Raw genomic sequence first — 19,433 nt, 5'->3', positions numbered from 1 at the left:
GTGTTTATATTTTATGTTCTACTTATTCCAGACTTTTTCTGGTTTAGAATGGTGTAGTTACGCATTTATGTCAGATCCTATCTTGCTCCTTGTAGCATTCGCTGTTAATCATCCTTTTCTTAAAACACTGTTTTTAACCCTGAAAGTGCAAGAGAAATAGGGACTAATGTTCCCTGACATTTTGCTGTTTCATCTGGGTGGAGAGCACTTTGCTGTTGCAGTAAGTGACAGGTTTGAATCCCAAATCAGCTGCACCAGATCCAGTGGGTTGAGGCTGGATCCTGACAAGGACTTTGGTGGAGGAATTCTGCTGCATTTGGTTTGCTGGACTGTAACCCTAAGTGGTAAGAATATGAGTTTGTCTTCTCTTGGTTTCAGAAGATGGTATATGGTTGAGATAAGAGTACAGCTTCTTTAAGACTATTGGAAATTAAATTCATGATTAAATGTAATATAAAGGTTCTGCAGTGATGTTCATTCTAATTGTTAGTGTCTTCTCAGCAGATGAAAGTACAGTGTAGGGAGTCCCATCTCCTAGGAATGTAATTGCTGTTCAGTTAGTGATTTTTTTTCTACTTTGTTAACCTATTGCTTGAAAAAAAATCAGTCTTTTGTGAACACCTCTGAAATTCTCAGCAAATCCCAAGTTCTGTCTTGGCCGGAGCTTGGAATAAAGTTGTAGTGTTTTTCAAAGTTAATTCAAAAGACATGTCTTGGGAAATGAGAAACCCTATAAACTGACATTTGGGCTTCTTAGCGTGACCCGCTTTTTCTTCTCTCACTCTCACCATTTCAAAGGGATTGTGTGTTTGATTTGTGATACCTTCGTTATTATTTTAGCCACTTGCATTCATTTTTTCTAGCTGAGGTCTTGGAATTCTGGAGGAGTTTGGGCTTATTTTAAAAAATTAGCTTGTATATTTTATTAATGGCTATAAATGCTTACTGCCTCTGTTTGGTGGAATACATTAAGAAATGACAGTTACGGCTTTGTGCTGTATTCACAGCTTTGAGTAATTACTGCTAACATCTGCATGCTTTACTTGGGTTTTAGCAGTGCCGCTCTGAGTGTGTTTCTGTAATCTTCCTCTTTCTGAGGGATAGGCGAGAGAAAACAATCACCCAAGTGGTTGCTATAGCATTTCGTTAAGGAAGCATTTCCACTGATCTGGGCAAGGCTCCTTTCCCACTTGGCAGCCTAGCACGAATAAAAGAGCTCCTCTCAGCTTTTCTCCCTATGTTATCATATGCCCTTCAGCATCTGGCTGCAGCCTTGCAGCTTTGCCTGGGTTGCCATCATTCTGAGGGTGTTCTTTTACTTAATGGCTCTGCTTGTTCTCCACTACACCAGGGGTGAAAGGCAGCCTTATAATCGCCTTGCTCAAACCAGTCTGGCTGGGAATGGCCAAAGGTCTATAAATATTGTCTTAGAAGTGCTCCTCAGTTGACCAGCCAAAATGTGTGAGTAGCATCCCAGGAAGACTTCGAATAAGACTATCACAGAATTAGTAAGGAATTAATAGTTCAGAAATATGTATATATATAAAATAAATACTGTGAGCATAAAGTCTGAAGTACTCTTCTTTTGCATTCCTTTCTTCATGGGATCTCAAAAGCATTTAAGTAAAAACTGAGCCAGTTGTATAGTGGGAAGTATTTTTTTTGAACTACCACACTAGGAAATTGCTGTGTTAGAAGGATTTATGCAAAAACTATCAGTGAATCAATGCTGGGAAAGATACCCACATTTTTTTGTCCTGTTTTGGTATGTAAATTGTTTTTCCTGCAAATATTTAGACCTTGCTGAGTGACTACCGTATTTTCTTCATTGCATCCAGTGGTTGTTCTCCCTTTTACTGTCTAGTTTAACTCCACTGACCAGTTGGCAGGCTGCAGTATGGGACCTGAGGGTCAGCGTGAAAATGCTTTGGTGTAGCGTAGCCTCCCGTCTGGTGCTTTGCAGAGGTCAGCGATTCCACTGAAGAGCTGCACACGCCTACTCGTTTCCTTCATATTTATGTAGATGTTAAATGTGGTAGCGAATCGGGCCAGGGTGTGGTGGTTGGGTTTCAGATCTAAGTGGGAGACTAATCAGTTTTCTTCTTATAGCTCATTCATGACAGTGCTACTCCACAGAGATTAACAAAAAGTTAATACCTGCTGATCCTTTAAAGCTTTCTATATATAGGGTCTTTCGTTCCTTGTAGCTTTTTAGCATTTGAAGTACAGCTATTTTGGAAGGATTTATTTCTGTTCTTCAAAATCCCTTATTTTTAGTTTCAGATCTGATTCTGAGTTCTGCAATCTACTTTTCCAGAAGTTGCTCGTGGTGTTAGGCTAACTGCTAGGCAGGCATTTGCCTGCAGGCTGCTGGGCCCTCCAGTGTGGCTGGTGACTCAGGAGCTGTATTTAGCTGTGCCAGACTGTACATTATTGAACTTCACTCTTTATTTTTGCCCCCTCTTGGTCACACTGTGGTTTGTGTTCATCTCCTAAGCTGATGTTTAAATAGCTTGGGAATAGATGCTGTGGGAAATGAAAATAATGCTTTCTAGTTATGGACAAAAAGACCGAGAACCTGCGTGTTAGTATTCTGCACGGAGAACCAGTGCTGACCTGGCTGACGAAGATGTGGCAACGAGATACACACGTGAAGGATTCTGTGACGCTGTCCCAGCGTGCTCTTATGCGTGCATAAAATATTCAAGGCTAGGTACAATGTATTTGTAGATCAGTTGCATGTTGTGTAAGTCATTCTTTCAGCATCTCCAATCAAGTATTTATTTGCTAATATTAGAAGGTTTTTTAGTTTATAGTCAAGACTTTAGACTTCCTGTGGATGTCGTCTGGATCCGAATCACTCTCAGGCAAAGGGTTTAGAATCCCGAATCTTCTGCTTCTGGGAAGAAGTCACCTGGACTCTACATTGCTGAGCATTTGCGGGGCAATGCCATCTCCAGTGTTGGCAGATGTGATCCACTTGCCCGTATCCAAGCAAAGAGATGGGTAGAAGAAAGGTTGCTTGGTGTTTAGCCTGCCCTCCCTCAATGTGAAAATTCCCTTTGCAAATACAGTATTTCTGTCCTAAATACAGGCATTTAGAAATATCTTAAATTTCTTCAAGTAAGCTCATTTGCCTGGTTTCTTCCATCCAATCTGAGTTACATTCTGCTGGAGAGCAGGGCTGCTGCTCTTTGAGGGACATCAACAGGCTGCAGGAATGGGTCAGTCAGGAGCTCTGTGAAGGTCAGCAAAGACTTTTACGAAAAGCCTCAAAATAAGAAACGTGTAATTCCACCTGATCTTACCAGTGCGATGGAGGAGCCGGCTTTTACTCCTTCGTAAGTGCACGGTTTGAGAGAAAAGCCAGATAAATTATTCTGCTTCAACAGCAGCTACTAAACCAGTGAAGCTGCTGCTCCTCTGAATTATGTGCATTCACTGCATCCTGATGGTGGATTCAAATTCTGATATTGCTAAACTCCGAATGATGGCAGTGCAAATTGTTGTAACACAACTGCTGCTTGGAGTATGAAGTCCTTGCATTAAAATTCAGTTGCTGCCTTTCCTCACCTTGATCATTGTGGTGTCTCTTTGCACTACAGACCTTGCACAATTCCTTTTTGTCACCTGCTACTTATTAAAAATAACTTTTTTCTAGCAGCGAACTTTTATGACTTGAAGCATGAATATCACTCCAGGACATCTGTAAAAGACCAAGGAGTGGTTGGGATAATACACAGAATTTAGTGTCAAGGAGAGAAGTGTTAATTAAAGGCAGGCCAGTAGAATTCTGTGTTGAAAATATCTTTTTGGAGGAAGGTAATGATATTCAGGCAGGATTTTACTTTGAAACTAGGTAATCTGTTTCTGAGCTGGTTCCTCTGGCAGTTGATTTATTTATATGGGATGTGAAATGCCCTGGTGCGTGTGTGGCTTTCTAAAGAGCGATTATGTCTCCGCGTTTAAATTTTCATGATTTCTGTAGCAGATGCCTTTAGTACTTAAAGCATAATTAATTGTGAACTGAAAGAATCTCTGACTGAGCTACCCCTATTTATAAAGTAAAATCTGTACAGATATATTTTTTTTTTAATCATGCATTTGCCACATCCCTCCCACAAGCACAGATGTGATTGTTGGGAAAGAAGTGAATGACCAATATTTAAATGTAAACATTGTGACATTTGGTGCTATGAATTACTAGAAATTCATACAAATAGCTGTTGCTTATCAAAATGTGTAAATGGCAAAATTGCTCAATTAAGTCGTGATGCAGGGAGGGGGTGTCCTTGCTGTGGGTGGGGTGGGCGACGAGGGTCATCCCATACGAGATGTGTGAGGCTGGTGTGGGTGCACACCTGGAGTGCCATCTGAATACAGCACGCCCCAAAGAAGAGTAACTCGTAGTATTTTATTGTCATCTTAAATTTGTGGGCTTTTAATGTATTTGACGTAGTTTTGTCTAGACACCTAAGGCACAGGTGAGCTCTGCCTTCCCGTTGAGGTAAGCGACCAGGGTGTGTTCTTGGAATGGTGGAACCCGGGTTTCATTCAGGCCCCTAGGTACATGATCTCCATTAAACAACTTTTTTTCATAAATCTTCAAAACTCGAGCTCTAGACTGAACTGTGTAATTGCAAGGGAGAGGGAGGAGAAAGGAAACCACTGAAGAAATATCGCGGTGTAGTTTTGGTTTTGTAATAGAATTGTGGTGTTTCTTGTTAATGAGCAATTTCTTCAGAATTAAGTGCTTACTTAAATACTCTGTGTGTGAGATTTGGTGCTTGCAAATGACCCCACTAACGTGCTGGAAATCTACAAAACTGGTAAATGAGCACAAATTTTTGTTTGTTTTTCCTCAGGCCAAATACATCTCGCAGTGCATAGATGAGATCAAGCAGGAGCTCAAGCAGGATAACATTGCAGTGAAAGCAAATGCAGTCTGCAAACTTACATATGTAAGTGCCTTGTTGGGGTACAATGTAATTGCATCTTTATTTTTTCTTCTTTCTTGCTGACTAGTCTTCAGTCTGAATGCCTGCTTTCCTCAGAGTGCAGGTTTTTAGGCTGTTGTTAAGTGCAGGCTGCAGGTGGAAGTGCTCCCACATGTATGTGATGTCAGAGGCTGTTCGTTGTGCTGGCACTAGTACTGTTACAATTTTATTTTACTGAGATAGGTCAGGAAGCTAATCTGATTTAAAACTAATCCAGTTTTTAAAAGTTGTGTTCAACTGGATTGTTTCTTATCACATAGTTGTATGAGCACTTGAAACTGGTGTTTGTTTCTCGTTTGCACAGTCCTTTGTCAGGAAGGAGAGGAGGGAAATACTGTTAAAAATGTTGTTGTGGTTCTATTCTGGTTTTTATTTTAAAAATCCAAGAAAAAAAAACCCTTCACAATGATGCTTATATAACTGCATGTGTGTTACCTGGAATTCATGCAGGCTATTTAAAACTTGCTTCTGTTGGAACTTCGAGACATCTTTCACTTACTATGAGTGGCATAGAATGTAACATTACTCATAAACTTGATGTCTTATAGTGTTATTTTTGGACTCTTGTTACATCTTCACTTTTGTGAGGTACCTTGACCTATTTTCTCGAGTCTCTTTATTTCATTAGTTTGTTGTCTTGGCTTTTTTGCTCACAGTTACAGATGCTGGGCTACGACATCAGTTGGGCTGCTTTCAATATTATCGAAGTCATGAGTGCATCGAAGTTTACATTCAAAGTGAGTTCTCTGTGTAACTACAACAGTACTAGCCAAGCTGTTTCATTACTGCTAGATGCATTGGTATATCATCTTTTGGTTTGCTTTCTTCAAGGAGAAAGGAAGCAGATTGTATTGTTTTGTAATACTCGGCCTGCTAGTGTAGGCTTTTTAACCAGATAGCTGCCAGATACCTTTTGTGAAAAAACAGGGTATTTTTATGTGAACACCGCTTAAGATGCCTAGTAGCAGGCATATTTTATTTTGTAATAGCTTAGTAATTTTTCTTGAAAGGTTTTGTTCGTGCTCTGTGGTGCAGACCTTTTTCACCGAACAGGATGGCATGTTACTTTGCAAGGAATAGTTTCCAAATTGGGCTTTAGTATCTGAAAGTCAGGAGTCCAAACAGGCAAAATAAATGTAATATTCTCCATTTCTCCTACTGACAATTCTACCTTATTTCTAAATCTTGGTGGTCATTGAACCTGTGTGTTCTAACAAAGTAGAGACAGTGAAGCTAGTTTTATTATCCTTAAGATAGATTTATTATCACTAGAGATATTACTTGTCTGAGATTATTCTCTCCTGATGTAAAACCCTTTTACTAGAGAACCCTGTTATGCCTCTTCTGTTTCGCAAACTTCCCGCCTAATATTCATCTTTTTAATATGGCTTATGAAGCTACCAGTTGTTCATCTAAACACTGTCTAAACTTAATAATTTTTTCCTCCTTGCCTGTTATAGAGAATCGGTTACCTAGCTGCCTCTCAGTGCTTTCATGAAGGAACTGATGTAATTATGCTGACTACTAACCAGATCAGAAAGGTAAGCTTTTTACTTCAGTTCTTTAATTTTATTTTTTTTTTCTTGCACTGTCTCCCTACTTGTATTTTCAAAACTGTACACAGTATTTCTCTGTTAGGAATATAAAGGTGTTTAAGTAAAATTCTATTTACTCGATTCACTGCTCTCATTCCGCAAGCTGAAGGATTAATGAGGTACTTGGGAGTTGTCCATAGGCTTCCCTCATGCTGTCTCACACCAGCTCTCTGTGTGTGTTCATCACAGTGGATGGTGACAACAACCACCTCTGTTAATATTGCTAGTCTCTTAGGCATTCATAAGAGAAAAATATCCCCGTTCCTAAAGTAAAATGAGCAGTCACCTGACTCCACAAAATTTGTTTGCGAAGACCTGTTCTCGTAATAACAGATCAGGCTTCTGACTTCTGTGGTATAACTGTGTGTAAAAATGGTAAAGATTGTATGTAAAGTGGCATTCCGTATTAATGTACTGAAATGTGTCATATTTCTTTTCATAGAGCTTTTTCACTGGAATTTTTTCAGAGTTATTGGCTTGCAAGGATATTTTTCTTTTTTCAGATTACAGATATATTTTTAAAGCTCTTAAGTTTAATTTTTTTTAAATATCACTGCTTTAAAACTCGACTGATCTGGGACAAGATGTGCCTACATTTTTACCATCTGAGTAGCTAAAAAGTCTTTTACTTAAAAAAGATCAGTGGGATGTTATTCAGTATCTTTCCTAAAAAATTATTGCTTTTCCCTTTAGTTTTTAAATTATTCGGCTCTGACAAGTGTGTATTTTTAACATCCATGCATTTTCTTTATTATGGAGACTTTTATTATACTGAATTTCAGTCACTAGGTTATTCCTTTTTGTGCCTGAGTTTTTACATAAAGTCATAAAGATGCTTTTTCATGTTTCATTGATCTAGCAACTTCGCATTTTAAGGGGTTACGAGTTCTTAAAGTACATTAAGTTTTGTTGCTCCTTAAGAAGTAGATTTCATTATTCTTAAAGTAGAATCTAATTTCCTACCACCTGCAAAAGGTTTCAAAATGAGATGCAAATGGCACAGAACCCTGAAGGCCTGGCTGTGTTTAGCAGCCTCTGTGTACACATGAATCTGGACAGTTAATTCTGGTAGTTCATGTGGAAACGCTCTCTGCAGTTGGCTTTGTGTATTTGTTTCCAAATAACTGAAGTTAAGGAGCGATCCTGTGACACTCTGTATTTATTGAGGTCTGGTTTTACAGTCTACACTTAAACATACTCAGATGTGAATATTAATATTGTTAGGAGTCTAAAGCTTAAAAATACCTGAAAGACCATGCAGGATACTGACTACAAATAAGTCCAAAGAAACTTGACCAATAAAATGTATTCCACATCCTAACTTGTATTAGTCTTTATGGACTGAAAGTTATGATGCTGCCAGCAGCCTGGAAGGAAAGTAATCTCATTTCTCTCTTAGAGAGATTAAGCTGGGATGTTGTTAAGCACTTCACAAGAGTGCCTGTTCCCAGGGAAGTTGATGACAGTTGGGCCTTGACTTAGCAGGGTTAATATTTAATACCAGGGTTTTTTTAGTATTTTAAACGTGTTTGTGATCATGTAATGAGTTTTTAAAAATTGTCATTCCTAAAATACCGCCAAGGTACAATATCTGTAGTTGCCTTGATGTTGTAGTCATCCATCTATTGTTTAATTATGATTCCTCATGCCCATTATTAAACACCAAGCTATTTTAGCAGGTGTTGGAGAACATTCCTATTAATAGTTGATATAAATATTCCCATGGAGTAGAAGCTCTGCTTCATATCTGTTGAGTGAATAAAATTGATCTGAGAAAACTGTGTCTCGACATCCTCTGTGATCTTAAATTTTTGAGCCTGTTTTTCCTTTTTTAGGATCTGAGTAGCCCTAACCAATATGATACTGGAGTTGCACTGACTGGCTTGTCCTGTTTTGTTACTCCAGATCTTGCCAGGGACTTGGCAAATGACATCATGACCCTGGTGAGTTGATAATATTGAAATAACTTTTTTCCTGTAACGAAACAATGCTAAGTTGTTCAAATCTGTTAAATAGCTGTTAAATTTAGAACTGTTACATGTGAGAACTGACGCTTTGTTTGTGTGGGGTTTTGGGGGACCCTTTACAGACCTTAGCTCAAGGGGATTACCTTTCATACTTCTCTTAATTTTGGTGGTAAATGACAGTTATTTTGCTCTCCCCTCAAAGCTGTGTTTTTGAAAAGTAATTGAGCCTCCCAGGAAGAAATTTTGTGTTAGTGGTGTGGACGTAAGAACGTTGAGAAGAGCTCTGGAAACACAAATTTGCTAAGAGCCTGATTGCAATTGTTTCATTAACAGATGTCTCATACAAAGCCTTATATCAGGAAGAAGGCAGTGTTAATCATGTACAAAGTTTTTTTGAAATACCCAGAGTCCCTCCGTCCCGCATTTCCTCGCCTTAAAGAGAAACTTGAAGATCCAGATCCTGGTGAGTGGACTTTAATAAATTACTTCTGCTCCAGAACATGTAGGTATACGTGCTTTTAGAGCTTGTGGAGAGAAGGATACATGAAAAATGCTGTAACAGGTTTTTGGGTACTGATTCACCCGTTCGATAAGTAGATGGCCATAGGAGAGTTTTGACATATGTTGCCATATTAAAAATAATTATTGAAAATGTCCAATTTTTACTTCAAACTCAAAGCTATTGAAACTGTGTCAGTGGATTAAACCTTAACAGGACAAAGCTACTTAATGATTCCTGGTTTGTTGCTTGATGTGGCTATTAAAAATATTTCAGTTGATTTCAGGGTTTGGGTTTTATGTGCTTTTTCACAAAGCTGCAGCTATTGGCTTGCAATGGATTGTACTTAATAATAATAATTTTGCATCACTCATTATATTTTTTCTTTTTTTTTTTTTTTTTCAATTTAAACTTTGTGTCCAGACTGCTGTTTGGGCCCTTCACTATTTTGTCAGTGCAAATCAGCTGCAGCACGGTAAATCTGCAATTGCTCTAGATCATATTCACACTTCTACTCCCTCTTCCCTCACTGCACCAGAATGCCATACGCTTATTTCAAGAATTGTGTGCGCGCTGCAGTTCTGTGATTTCCAGTTGATTTGCCTCTAAACAAGAGAGAGAAATTTAATTGCGTGTACTGGACTAATTTGGTATGGGTGTGTAAGATGCATCTTCCAAGGACAACGTTTTTAATTAAAGCAAGACACACACACCCCCTCACCTGCAAACAGAGGAAGAAAATACCTATTATGCTTTATGGAGACAAGGACTGCTCTCTACTAGGAAACCCGCATTATCTAGGTTAAAAGATTCCAAGTTGAGAACAATCAGTTTCAAGGCTGAGCAATTAGAAGGGAATTAACTTGTCCAGTCAGATTGTTCAAGGATTCATTATTCTTGTGTTTTATTTAAACATCTAAATAATACATTTTAAAGAAGCAAGAGTGTTTGGAAACTTTATGGCAGGTAGGATTACTGATTATTATGTCCCACAAACAAGCTGCCCACAGTAAAGGGGGAAAGAGGCTGGCGGTGTCCTGTTCTTTCTAATGCTGGACCCAAAGCAAATATCCAGCTTGCTGACACGTTAAAAAATAGCCAAAATTAAATAAAATTCTTCCTCAGTTTCTTTTTGCATTCTTGTGTTTAGTTCATTACCTCATGGTTGGTAATGAGGTTGGACACACAAGTCTGAATCTTGAGCTGCTTTTGTTCTGGGCGTTCTGCACCAGAAACTTCAATTACAATTAAGGCATTGATGAGATTTCTGCTTTTCCCACTTCTTTTTCCCAGGTGTGCAGTCTGCTGCAGTAAATGTTATTTGTGAGCTGGCTCGACGCAATCCCAAAAACTACCTTTCCCTTGCTCCACTCTTTTTCAAGTTGATGACATCGTCCACCAATAATTGGGTTCTCATAAAAATTATAAAACTGGCAAGTATTCTGGATCTGTGTTCACAGGGGGTTCTCATTAAGTTACCTTGGGTGCAAAAGTAGATTTCTTGCTTGGAGGTATAGTTACCATTACATTTGAATAAAAAGAAACCAGGTACATCATCTAGTGCTTGTGAACATAATGAAAGAGGGAAAAAAAATAAATTAATGTAGCTTAGTTTAAATGTAATGACCTGCCATGTAAATCATAGGTTTTACACTGTTTAAAAGCAGCTATTAAATAACTTTCTTGTCTGCACTTCTTTTTTTTAATAGTTTGGTGCTCTTACTCCATTAGAACCTAGGCTGGGAAAGAAACTAATTGAGCCTCTGACCAACCTCATCCATAGGTGTGTATGACAAATGTTGCTTTGTTCGTTCAGGATCGGTGAAGTGCCTGCTAGGCAGGTCAGTAGCTAGGTCTGCGGATGCATTTCTGCACAACTTCTTGCATCTCAATATGTGTTGGCTTCAAGTATCAAAAGATGATCACATCAGGACTGTTTCTGAAACAGCTGAGTGAGATAAAATACCTTAAATGAAAGTCTTTGGGTGTCTGACTGTCAGCATAAATTTCTCCATGAAAATTGGAGTAATTTGCCTTCCTTTCACTTCATTTTAAGCCAGAGATGACTATGGAGTATATATAAAGCTCTGACTTAAAAAAGGCTCAGCTGTATATTTGCCTCTCCTGTTCACCTACACCCACTACGTTCCTGACTTTTTTGGAAGTGCCTTACCCACCAAAGCAGCGTGACAGGGAGTATGTTAAAGTTGTTTCTCATGCCTTTGTCAGCCCAGGCATGTTTTGTAAGAGATTCCTTTAATACACATCCTAAATATAGTTTAGATACATTTGAAGGTATTTCCTTTTCCCTTGTTAAAGCTGGTTTGTAGTGTTGTTTTGGATCTAATTCTGACCTGAAATCAGAAAGTAGATGTCTTGGAGGGAATAGACGTATTTTCCCAGTTATGAAAAGAAAGTGTGATCTTATGCATGAGTTGTTAAATGAAAATGTTTGTTTCTGTTTGCATGGCAGAGTAGGAAGATAGATGGGAATGAGCACATTTTAAACGGATATCCGTGTAGCCATGAGAGCAGCTGTAGCCAAACAATTGCTGTCCATCCTCCTAATAGACCTTTAAGGCTGGTTCAGAGCGGAGCAGGCAGCAGCCTTGCATCCAGATAGGAGGGTTTCTGCAGCAGGGACAAATAGATACAAATTCACCAGAAACAGTACTTCACAAAAAAAAAAAAAAGAAAGCAGGAAGGACAGTATGTCTTCAATCCTGCCTTTCCCTCCTCTCCCCAACTCCCACATGAGTCATGCATTTTATTATTTGTGAGGACTTAATCCTGTTCAGTTTGGCCTCCATTCAGTCATTTTGCATCTTATGTCATTTACACATAAGGCAAACCTTGCTGCCATCCACCACAAAGTGCGTAGGGAGCAAAAATGATTGTCTTGGTTCTGAGAGTACGAGTCACGTATGCGGTGTGCTGAGTGACCTTCACGGTACCGCTTCTGACTGCTGCCTGGAGGAGTTTGCTCCTAACCTTTGCAGACCTTGTTCTGGGAGTCTGCTCCTTTGTTATTTGTGAGGTTCACTGTGTTTCCTTCTTGTGTAGATCAGGATTTGTAAGTACCTTTGAAATCCTCAGAGCTGTACTGTATCTCTGTTCAACTGGCAAAAACTCTGTTCAGAAGTTGTCTTGAATTTAAGTCTGATTTCCCCCAAACGTTGAAAATGGGTTGCTCACTTACAGGGATGAGCAAGTGTGTACCTGCACGCCAGAAGTCTGCTGTTGGGCATGAGTTGTTCATTTTGGAGAGAGACTTGAGATTCTCCGTCTGCCTGCCTTATTGTGAATTTTTGACCTTGGTCAGAGGATTTAATTTGATCCTTGGACAAGATTGCTTCAGTGCTTCGTAACTGGTACTGAGGTTTTGAGTAACCACTTCCTTCCTCATTCCTTCTGTTATCTGCTGCTTCTCTGAGATTTTTTTTTTTAAACATTCAGTGGCCCTTCTTTCCCCCGACAGTTTTGAAGTGAGAATCATTTCGTCTAGTTTGAAGGTATATGGAACAGACTACTGGCAATTTCTTGTGTAATTAAAGGTGTCAACTAGCTCCAAGATATTGCTGACAGCTCTTCAAAATGTGCCGATTTTATTCCTTATTTAAAATACTTGATTTCTGTTTCAGCACTTCAGCCATGTCTCTCTTATATGAATGTGTGAACACAGTAATAGCAGGTGAGAACTGAAATTTGTAACCTAGAAAAAGGAAAGCATGATGAACTTTGTCATCAATTAACACCATCTGTAAACCTTTTCTTAATCTATTTTATAACTGAAGTCAGTTGCCTGGCAAACTTTGATTTGTGTTACTGTGTAACTGTAACTGAAATCCTTTGTTGTCAGTGCATGAGGCTAAGGTACTACAGCTATGTCGTATTTGGTAAAGGCTGAAACAAAGTGTGAACAATGAGTGATTATTTATATGCAAGCTCCTAAATGTTGCTAGAACTACGAAATAGACCAGCAGTGTTAGAATTAAAAAAAAGACTGATGCCTCATGGAAACTTTGACAAAGTTTTCTTACATGATGAAGGAGCAGACTGGTTTTTGTTAATCCTACAATTTCACAGCTTAAAAACTTGGCGTCATCCTTTAAAGGATGTAATTGGAATCATTGATTTACAATTTCAGTGTCTGGGGAAGGGATATGAACTCCATGCCAGGGATGTAGAGAGAAACAAATGCAAAAAGGGATAACGCAGTATTCCAGCTCAGACCTGGCACTTTTCTTATCACAGTGTGAAAGCAGAGGGTTACTGACATCGCAGTTTGGCCATAAGCCTGCTCTTGTGGGTAGTTCGGATAATGATGCAGGAACTTGCTGTACTGGGTCAGCTCAAAGAGGAAAGGGTGATCTCTCACTTTGTATTTGTTCATTCCTTCAGGGAAATAAAGAGATGGTATTATGATGGGGGAGAAAAATAACACCAAGATTAATTCCATTGTGGATGAGATTGTGCTTCACTGAGATACAATAGGGTAATTCTGTGGGTCAAAGGGGGAAATTCACACACCCAGGACACCTCAGGGACTGTCATGTAAAACTCAAATTCAGAAAATGAGATGTGAAGCTGTGTGCCTGCATTAGAGCAGCACCTTCCACCTGCCAGCTCTCTTTGCATGACCTGAAATGAGAGCATGCAACATGCCTCGTCTGAAACGTAGCTCTGTGGGTTACGGAGAGAAGGTCAGCGTGTGTGGCTTGCTCAGAAAGAGCCGGTCTTGGCATGGATGTGCTGACGACAGCAGCAGTTAGCAGGATAACGCCACCTTCTCTGCTCTGGGGTTTTGTGCTGCTGGAGATTTACAAATGTCCAATACAATCAACAACGGGACCCAATTTGTGCCTTGAGTCTCTTGCTGGCTTGATTAAAGCTCAAGTTTAATTACATTAAACTCTAGGATCTGTTGCTGCATCTCGTTACATTAGGGAAGTGCATACTTAAAAATTCATCTATACAGTAGCTGATGACATATTTACAGTCTTAACTGCCATGCAGTATCAGTCAAGTAAACCTTAATAAAAGCAAAATGTAATGAAAAGCAGCTTTGACCTGGCTGTTCCAGCAGTTTCTGCCTTTACACTTTTTTTCTTGCCCTGCTATTATTCCTCTTAAGGTGTATGAAACTACAGTATGTGTCACACCCTTCTCTCCTTCTCCCAGACCCTGCAAAAGTCCAAGCAAATGAACAAACAACAAAATAAAGTGGCATTTTTCCTTGTGAACTGAGCTAGCTGTTGACCTTTAGGAGTTGTGTTGTTAAGTTCATTCAGAACACAGAAATGCCAACTGAAATTTGTGCTTGTGTATTTCAGTTTTGATCTCTCTGTCCTCTGGGATGCCGAATCACAGCGCCAGCATCCAGGTACAACGTGGGTTTTGGTGGGGGTTATTTGTTCTGCTTTACTGTGTGATGCCAAGTTCCATGGAGAATCTGGATTGTGTTCCTTTGCCAAAAGTTAAAGCAATAGGTCCCCTCTCACTCAGGTGGAATTCTACAGAGTGAAGCATTTCCTATGTAAATTCTCCCACTTTCTTTGCTTTAAAATGTAGACTCTTCTCATTTAGAGCTTTCCTAACTCCCTGTTCAGTGGCTACTATCAGTACGATCATACAGAGGTTCCTTTTGTTTTGAATCTGTTAATGCAACAAGACCCTCTTACCTAGAGGCCCCGGGTCTTGGTCAGACTCCTTCCTTGTGTATTGAGTAAACTTAATGAAGAGTTATTTTAATTAAGACTTTTAAGACTTGTAATAAGTAACGACGTGGTCTTTTTTCCAGCTTTGTGTTCAGAAGTTAAGGATATTGATAGAAGATTCTGACCAGAACTGTAAGTATGTTGCTTGTCTTCGTGGAAGCTTTTAGCAACCAACCACTGGGGAGAAATTGCAGCAGTCTTAGAGCAATGAGCCGTTTCTCCAAACAGCTTGTTCAGTATTGTAGTGTCTGGTACATTATAAACAATTGCTGGGATTTTTATGTGGAAATAATTCTTGATAGTGAACATTCTTTATAATGAGCTTTTTTTAAAACAATTGAGATGAGTTATTACTGCTGTTTGTGGTCTTGTAGATCTAAACCAGTTTTCTTTCCGTACTCTGGATTTTCCCTTTCTGTAAACTTGGAGAAAGCATGAGGAGTATTCGGCAGTGTAAGAATGCTTACTTATTTTAGTGACTACAAAGAACACTGGGAAATCCTTTTTTGTGCAGATCTTTTCCCTGACATCTGAATTTTTCCCCACTGAGAACAGGGCTCCTACGGAATACACCGATCTTCAGTGCTTTTAAAGCTGTGTTCATTCTAGGATGCCTGTTCTCAAAACCCCTAGTTTCTATATATTAAATGTAGAATAAATATTATATACATATTTTTCAATCAGTGATAAAATCTGAGGTGCAAGAAGACTGAAGATTATATATGTAATTACATGCCTGTATATGGGATTATGAAATTAAAGACCAGAATCTGTGATGCACTGTTCCTCAAAAATGCTTTTCCCTGTCATAGATTTTTATTCAAGTATATTAAAGTTGGTTTCAGTATAAGCACTTGGTATTAAGATTTCATGCTAAACACAGAACAGTGTTTCTATATTTGGAAAGAAGTTATATTTTGTCTTTCACAGTGAAATACCTGGGACTGTTAGCTATGTCCAAAATCCTGAAAACGCATCCTAAGTCAGTTCAGTCTCACAAGGATCTCATTCTCCAATGTTTGGATGACAAAGATGAGTCTATCCGACTCAGAGCTTTAGATCTCCTGTATGGCATGGTATGTTTATACATGTATTTCCTTTCCTCTCCAGCTCCCATGACCCTTTAGGAGGCTGATGTTTAAGAAAAACATTCAACTTTCTCTTCCCTTCTCCAAGTAGTTTTGTGATAATAACTCCTGTATCTTTTCTGACACAAGTAAAAGATCTGGCACAGTTTGAGAGGGCTTTAAAAACTGTGGTTCAGACTGGAAGGAGTTTCTGAGTGTGGGTGCTGTGGAAGTCACCCAGAAGGCTGCTTTTCTAATTCCTAAGCCTTAGGTGCTCCTTCCGTGCTTAGTCTGGGTATAAAGTGGGCTGCAGGCTTATCGGGATAGGTCCGTGCTGTTCTGGGCTGCAGCTCACAGCAGTGCAGGCTGACATCCTTTATGCAGTCTGGGAAACAGTCCGGAGCACTCTGAAACAACAGAAGGAGCTTTATGCTGCTTTAATATCAAATTTGCCCATCATTGTAAATTTTATGTCTCTTAACAACATGTACAGAATCTTACTCTGTTTGTTCTCCCGTGTGCCACCAGTCTTGTGCCCACATTCTGCAGGGCAGTTTATCAACGTGCGTAGGCTGCAGAGCCAATCTTGTAGCGACAACATTTGATCTCTGAAAGGACTGTGGTGGTGATGGATGTAGTAAAGTGCCTTTCACTCAAGAGTCTGTGCTGCACCCTCCCCCACGCACAAAGGGATTGTGATAGATATGTCTCATAGCCTCCTATTTTAGAGGAGAAGGTGAAAAGAAGGGATGCCTTTTGTCTGGTACGCCTCACGAGATGAGAATAACATCAGTAACCCAGGATCAGACAGTGGTTTTAATGTTGTTGCAAAGAGAGCTGGAGTTGTTTTTTTTTCTTAGTTCCTGTAGGGTCAGTTCTGCTTGTTGTGTCTTTAGTCAAAAGATAACAAAGAGTCTACTGTTTTGCTCAATTCTGTCTCTAATGACTGTAGAAATACTATTACATATGTTCTTGTTAGTGATGTCTTTAACACATACTATTGGGAGATCATAGCTGGAATCAGTCAGTCACAACTGGTGATATTGACTGAATATTTTGGTCACTTTAGACAAATAAGTTTCCAGAGCAAGTTAATACAGCTATGTTTTGAAATGCTAGAATTACATTGGATGTTAACGACTCTTAAATTTGTTTAATTTAGAAGCAAGAATGTTTTAAACTATTAAATTTGCCCATCTGGCAGAAGTAGAAGATTCGTTTTCTCCTGGATTTCTGTGTTGCTGCTAGTAATCATGATTCTCAGCTCTCCCACAGCATGGTCTTGTATACTTGTGCTGGCTCTGATTTAATAACAACATTGAGAAGAAATACAGAGACTCCTTTTTTGATTGTGACCAAAGTTTGGGCCTAGAGAGGTGGTTCTGATCTCTTGTAACACATGCCAGGTCCGTCAAAGCGCTAGTAGCTGCTTTAATGGAATTAGAAGGACTTGACAGTATGGGAAATGGCTTAGCTGTCATTCAACCCTTCAATAACTCTTACAGGTATCGAAGAAGAACTTGATGGAGATAGTGAAGAAGCTGATGATTCACGTGGATAAAGCAGAAGGGACGACATACCGGGATGAGCTTCTGACCAAAATCATAGATATTTGTAGTCAGTCCAATTATCAATATATCACAAACTTCGAATGGTCAGTGTTGTTATGTGTCAGCTTTGAGCTCATCGGCAATGGTAATGCATGATTGTCTGCTGATAAAATTGCATCCCTTTCACTTTTTTAGGTACATAAGCATCTTGGTGGAGCTGACCCGACTGGAAGGCACACGGCATGGGCATCTTATAGCAGCTCAGATGTTAGATGTAGCTATCAGAGTTAAAGCTATTCGTAAATTTGCAGTTTCTCAAATGGCCATGCTTCTGGACAATGCTCATCTCATAGCCAGCAACACCCAGAGAAATGGCATCTGTGAAGTGCTTTATGCTGCTGCTTGGATATGTGGGGAGTTCTCTGAGTAAGTACAAGCAGAAACTGCCTGATGTGCTTGGAGCAGCTTCTTTCAGACAGAGATACCGGTCACTAAAACATACTTTTGAGAGAAACGTAGTTCAGAATATGCACCCTAAAGCTAACAAAATGATTGCTGCTTTCCCGCTCCCTTGCCCCATAGACTCCTCAGCTGTTTCTAGCCAGGGCGGATACTTCATTTTTAATATCTGTTCTTTTTTCTTGTCTCTATAGTCCTGCTCACTCCTGCAGGAAGACATAGTTGTGGGTATAAGCTGTAAGATCTTAAGACATTGAAGGAACTACTTAATCATTAAGGTCTTACCCCACTTACATCAGGGAAAGTGTCCAGTCACCATGTCTGAATTCGTTTTTGCTCTCCTCCCTGTTTTGCCCTTGTTGAAAGGTTTTTGCAGAACCTCATCTTCCTAAGAATTAGAAGTCATCTTGCTTTTTGCTCAAAACGTCTCTGTACCCACAGCAGCACAATTTTCAATGTTCTTGTGCCAACATTGTCTTTTAGCTGAAGTGGGTTGTGTTAGATAACATTAAATAGATACACGTACACACATGCTTACCTAGCTTTCGTTTTGCTAAGCTGGACAGTCCATGATGCTGTAATGTCCTTTTATCATCTGGTTTGGTGTCTCTTCTTGTAATTGCCACTGAACACTGGTAACAGCTTAAATTCACATAGTAGGTGTGATGATTTTACGGAATTCTGGTAAGGCTCAGATCTTCATCATTGTAGATTAAGAAGCAAGAGAATATATTCTCCTTTTTTCAGTTTAATCCCATTTTTACTTTGAAAGAACTTTAGTTTTCCATTTGTAATGGACCAGTAACTTTTTTTTGTGCATCTTCCATTAATTGTGAGCAGGCAATTTTGAATAAGAGCACGAGATTTAATAAAACAGGTGTATGATCTGCATTCTTTTCTGTGTATTAAGCATTGCCTACTAGATTTTATTTTTGTTCAGTAAATGATTGGAAATTCATTTATGCAAGTGGTAAAGTACAGAATGGCAGGAAGTTATTTGGGCTGTTAGATCCAAACTGTCAGTGGAGTTGGCATTTAAAACTGCAATTCCTAGTTAATGGAGGGAATACTGAACTTTTAAAGGTAGAAACTGAGGTGTCCCTCCCTTCTGTAAAAGGATAAAGCTGTAAATTCTTCTGTGCCATGTTACTATTGTAATTTGGAAGGGGAAAATACACAGAGTAAATTATTATGTATTTGTAGTGTCCTGTCTTTGTATAGTACTTTGTACTGCAACCAAGGTTTTTGAAAAACTCTTCTGCATGAAGGATGATGAAATGTTGAAATTTCTCAGTTGCTGTCTTTTGTCTGTCAACTCTGTCTTTCTAGACACCTTGAGGAAGCAAACCAAACCTTAGAAGCAATGTTGAGGCCTAAAGTTACAACTCTACCAGGCCACATCCAGGCAGTTTATGTCCAGAATATGGTGAAGCTCTATGCATCCATCCTACAGCAGAAAGAACAATCTGGGGAAAAGGAAGCAGCTCAGGAAATTACACAGCTGATGATTGAGCGTTTGCCTCAGTTTGTGCAGAGCGCGGATCTAGAAGTTCAGGAGAGGGTAAGAGAACAGTATTATTTT

General features: G+C 39.3%; 1 protein-coding gene across 1 annotated transcript in view; it reads left to right on the top strand.

Annotated features, from left to right (window-relative positions):
• The first annotated feature begins 4,778 nt into the window (after positions 1-4,778).
• AP3D1 (adaptor related protein complex 3 subunit delta 1) overlaps positions 4,779-19,433 on the top strand; it is a 30,920-nt gene continuing 16,265 nt past the window's right edge. Inside the window, 14 exon segments of the mRNA XM_026865111.1 lie at positions 4,779-4,961; positions 5,654-5,734; positions 6,458-6,538; positions 8,428-8,535; positions 8,893-9,022; positions 10,352-10,491; positions 10,768-10,841; positions 12,700-12,749; positions 14,392-14,441; positions 14,859-14,907; positions 15,706-15,851; positions 17,348-17,496; positions 17,588-17,818; positions 19,181-19,412. Coding sequence (XP_026720912.1) covers positions 4,794-4,961; positions 5,654-5,734; positions 6,458-6,538; positions 8,428-8,535; positions 8,893-9,022; positions 10,352-10,491; positions 10,768-10,841; positions 12,700-12,749; positions 14,392-14,441; positions 14,859-14,907; positions 15,706-15,851; positions 17,348-17,496; positions 17,588-17,818; positions 19,181-19,412 — 1,689 coding nt within the window. The 5' untranslated portion in view covers positions 4,779-4,793.

Source organism: Athene cunicularia (genome assembly GCF_003259725.1).
Source record: "Athene cunicularia isolate RWA chromosome 28 unlocalized genomic scaffold, athCun1 chr28_part2, whole genome shotgun sequence".
NCBI classification, from domain to species: Eukaryota; Metazoa; Chordata; class Aves; order Strigiformes; family Strigidae; genus Athene; species Athene cunicularia.
This window is presented reverse-complemented; position numbering and strand designations above follow the sequence as displayed.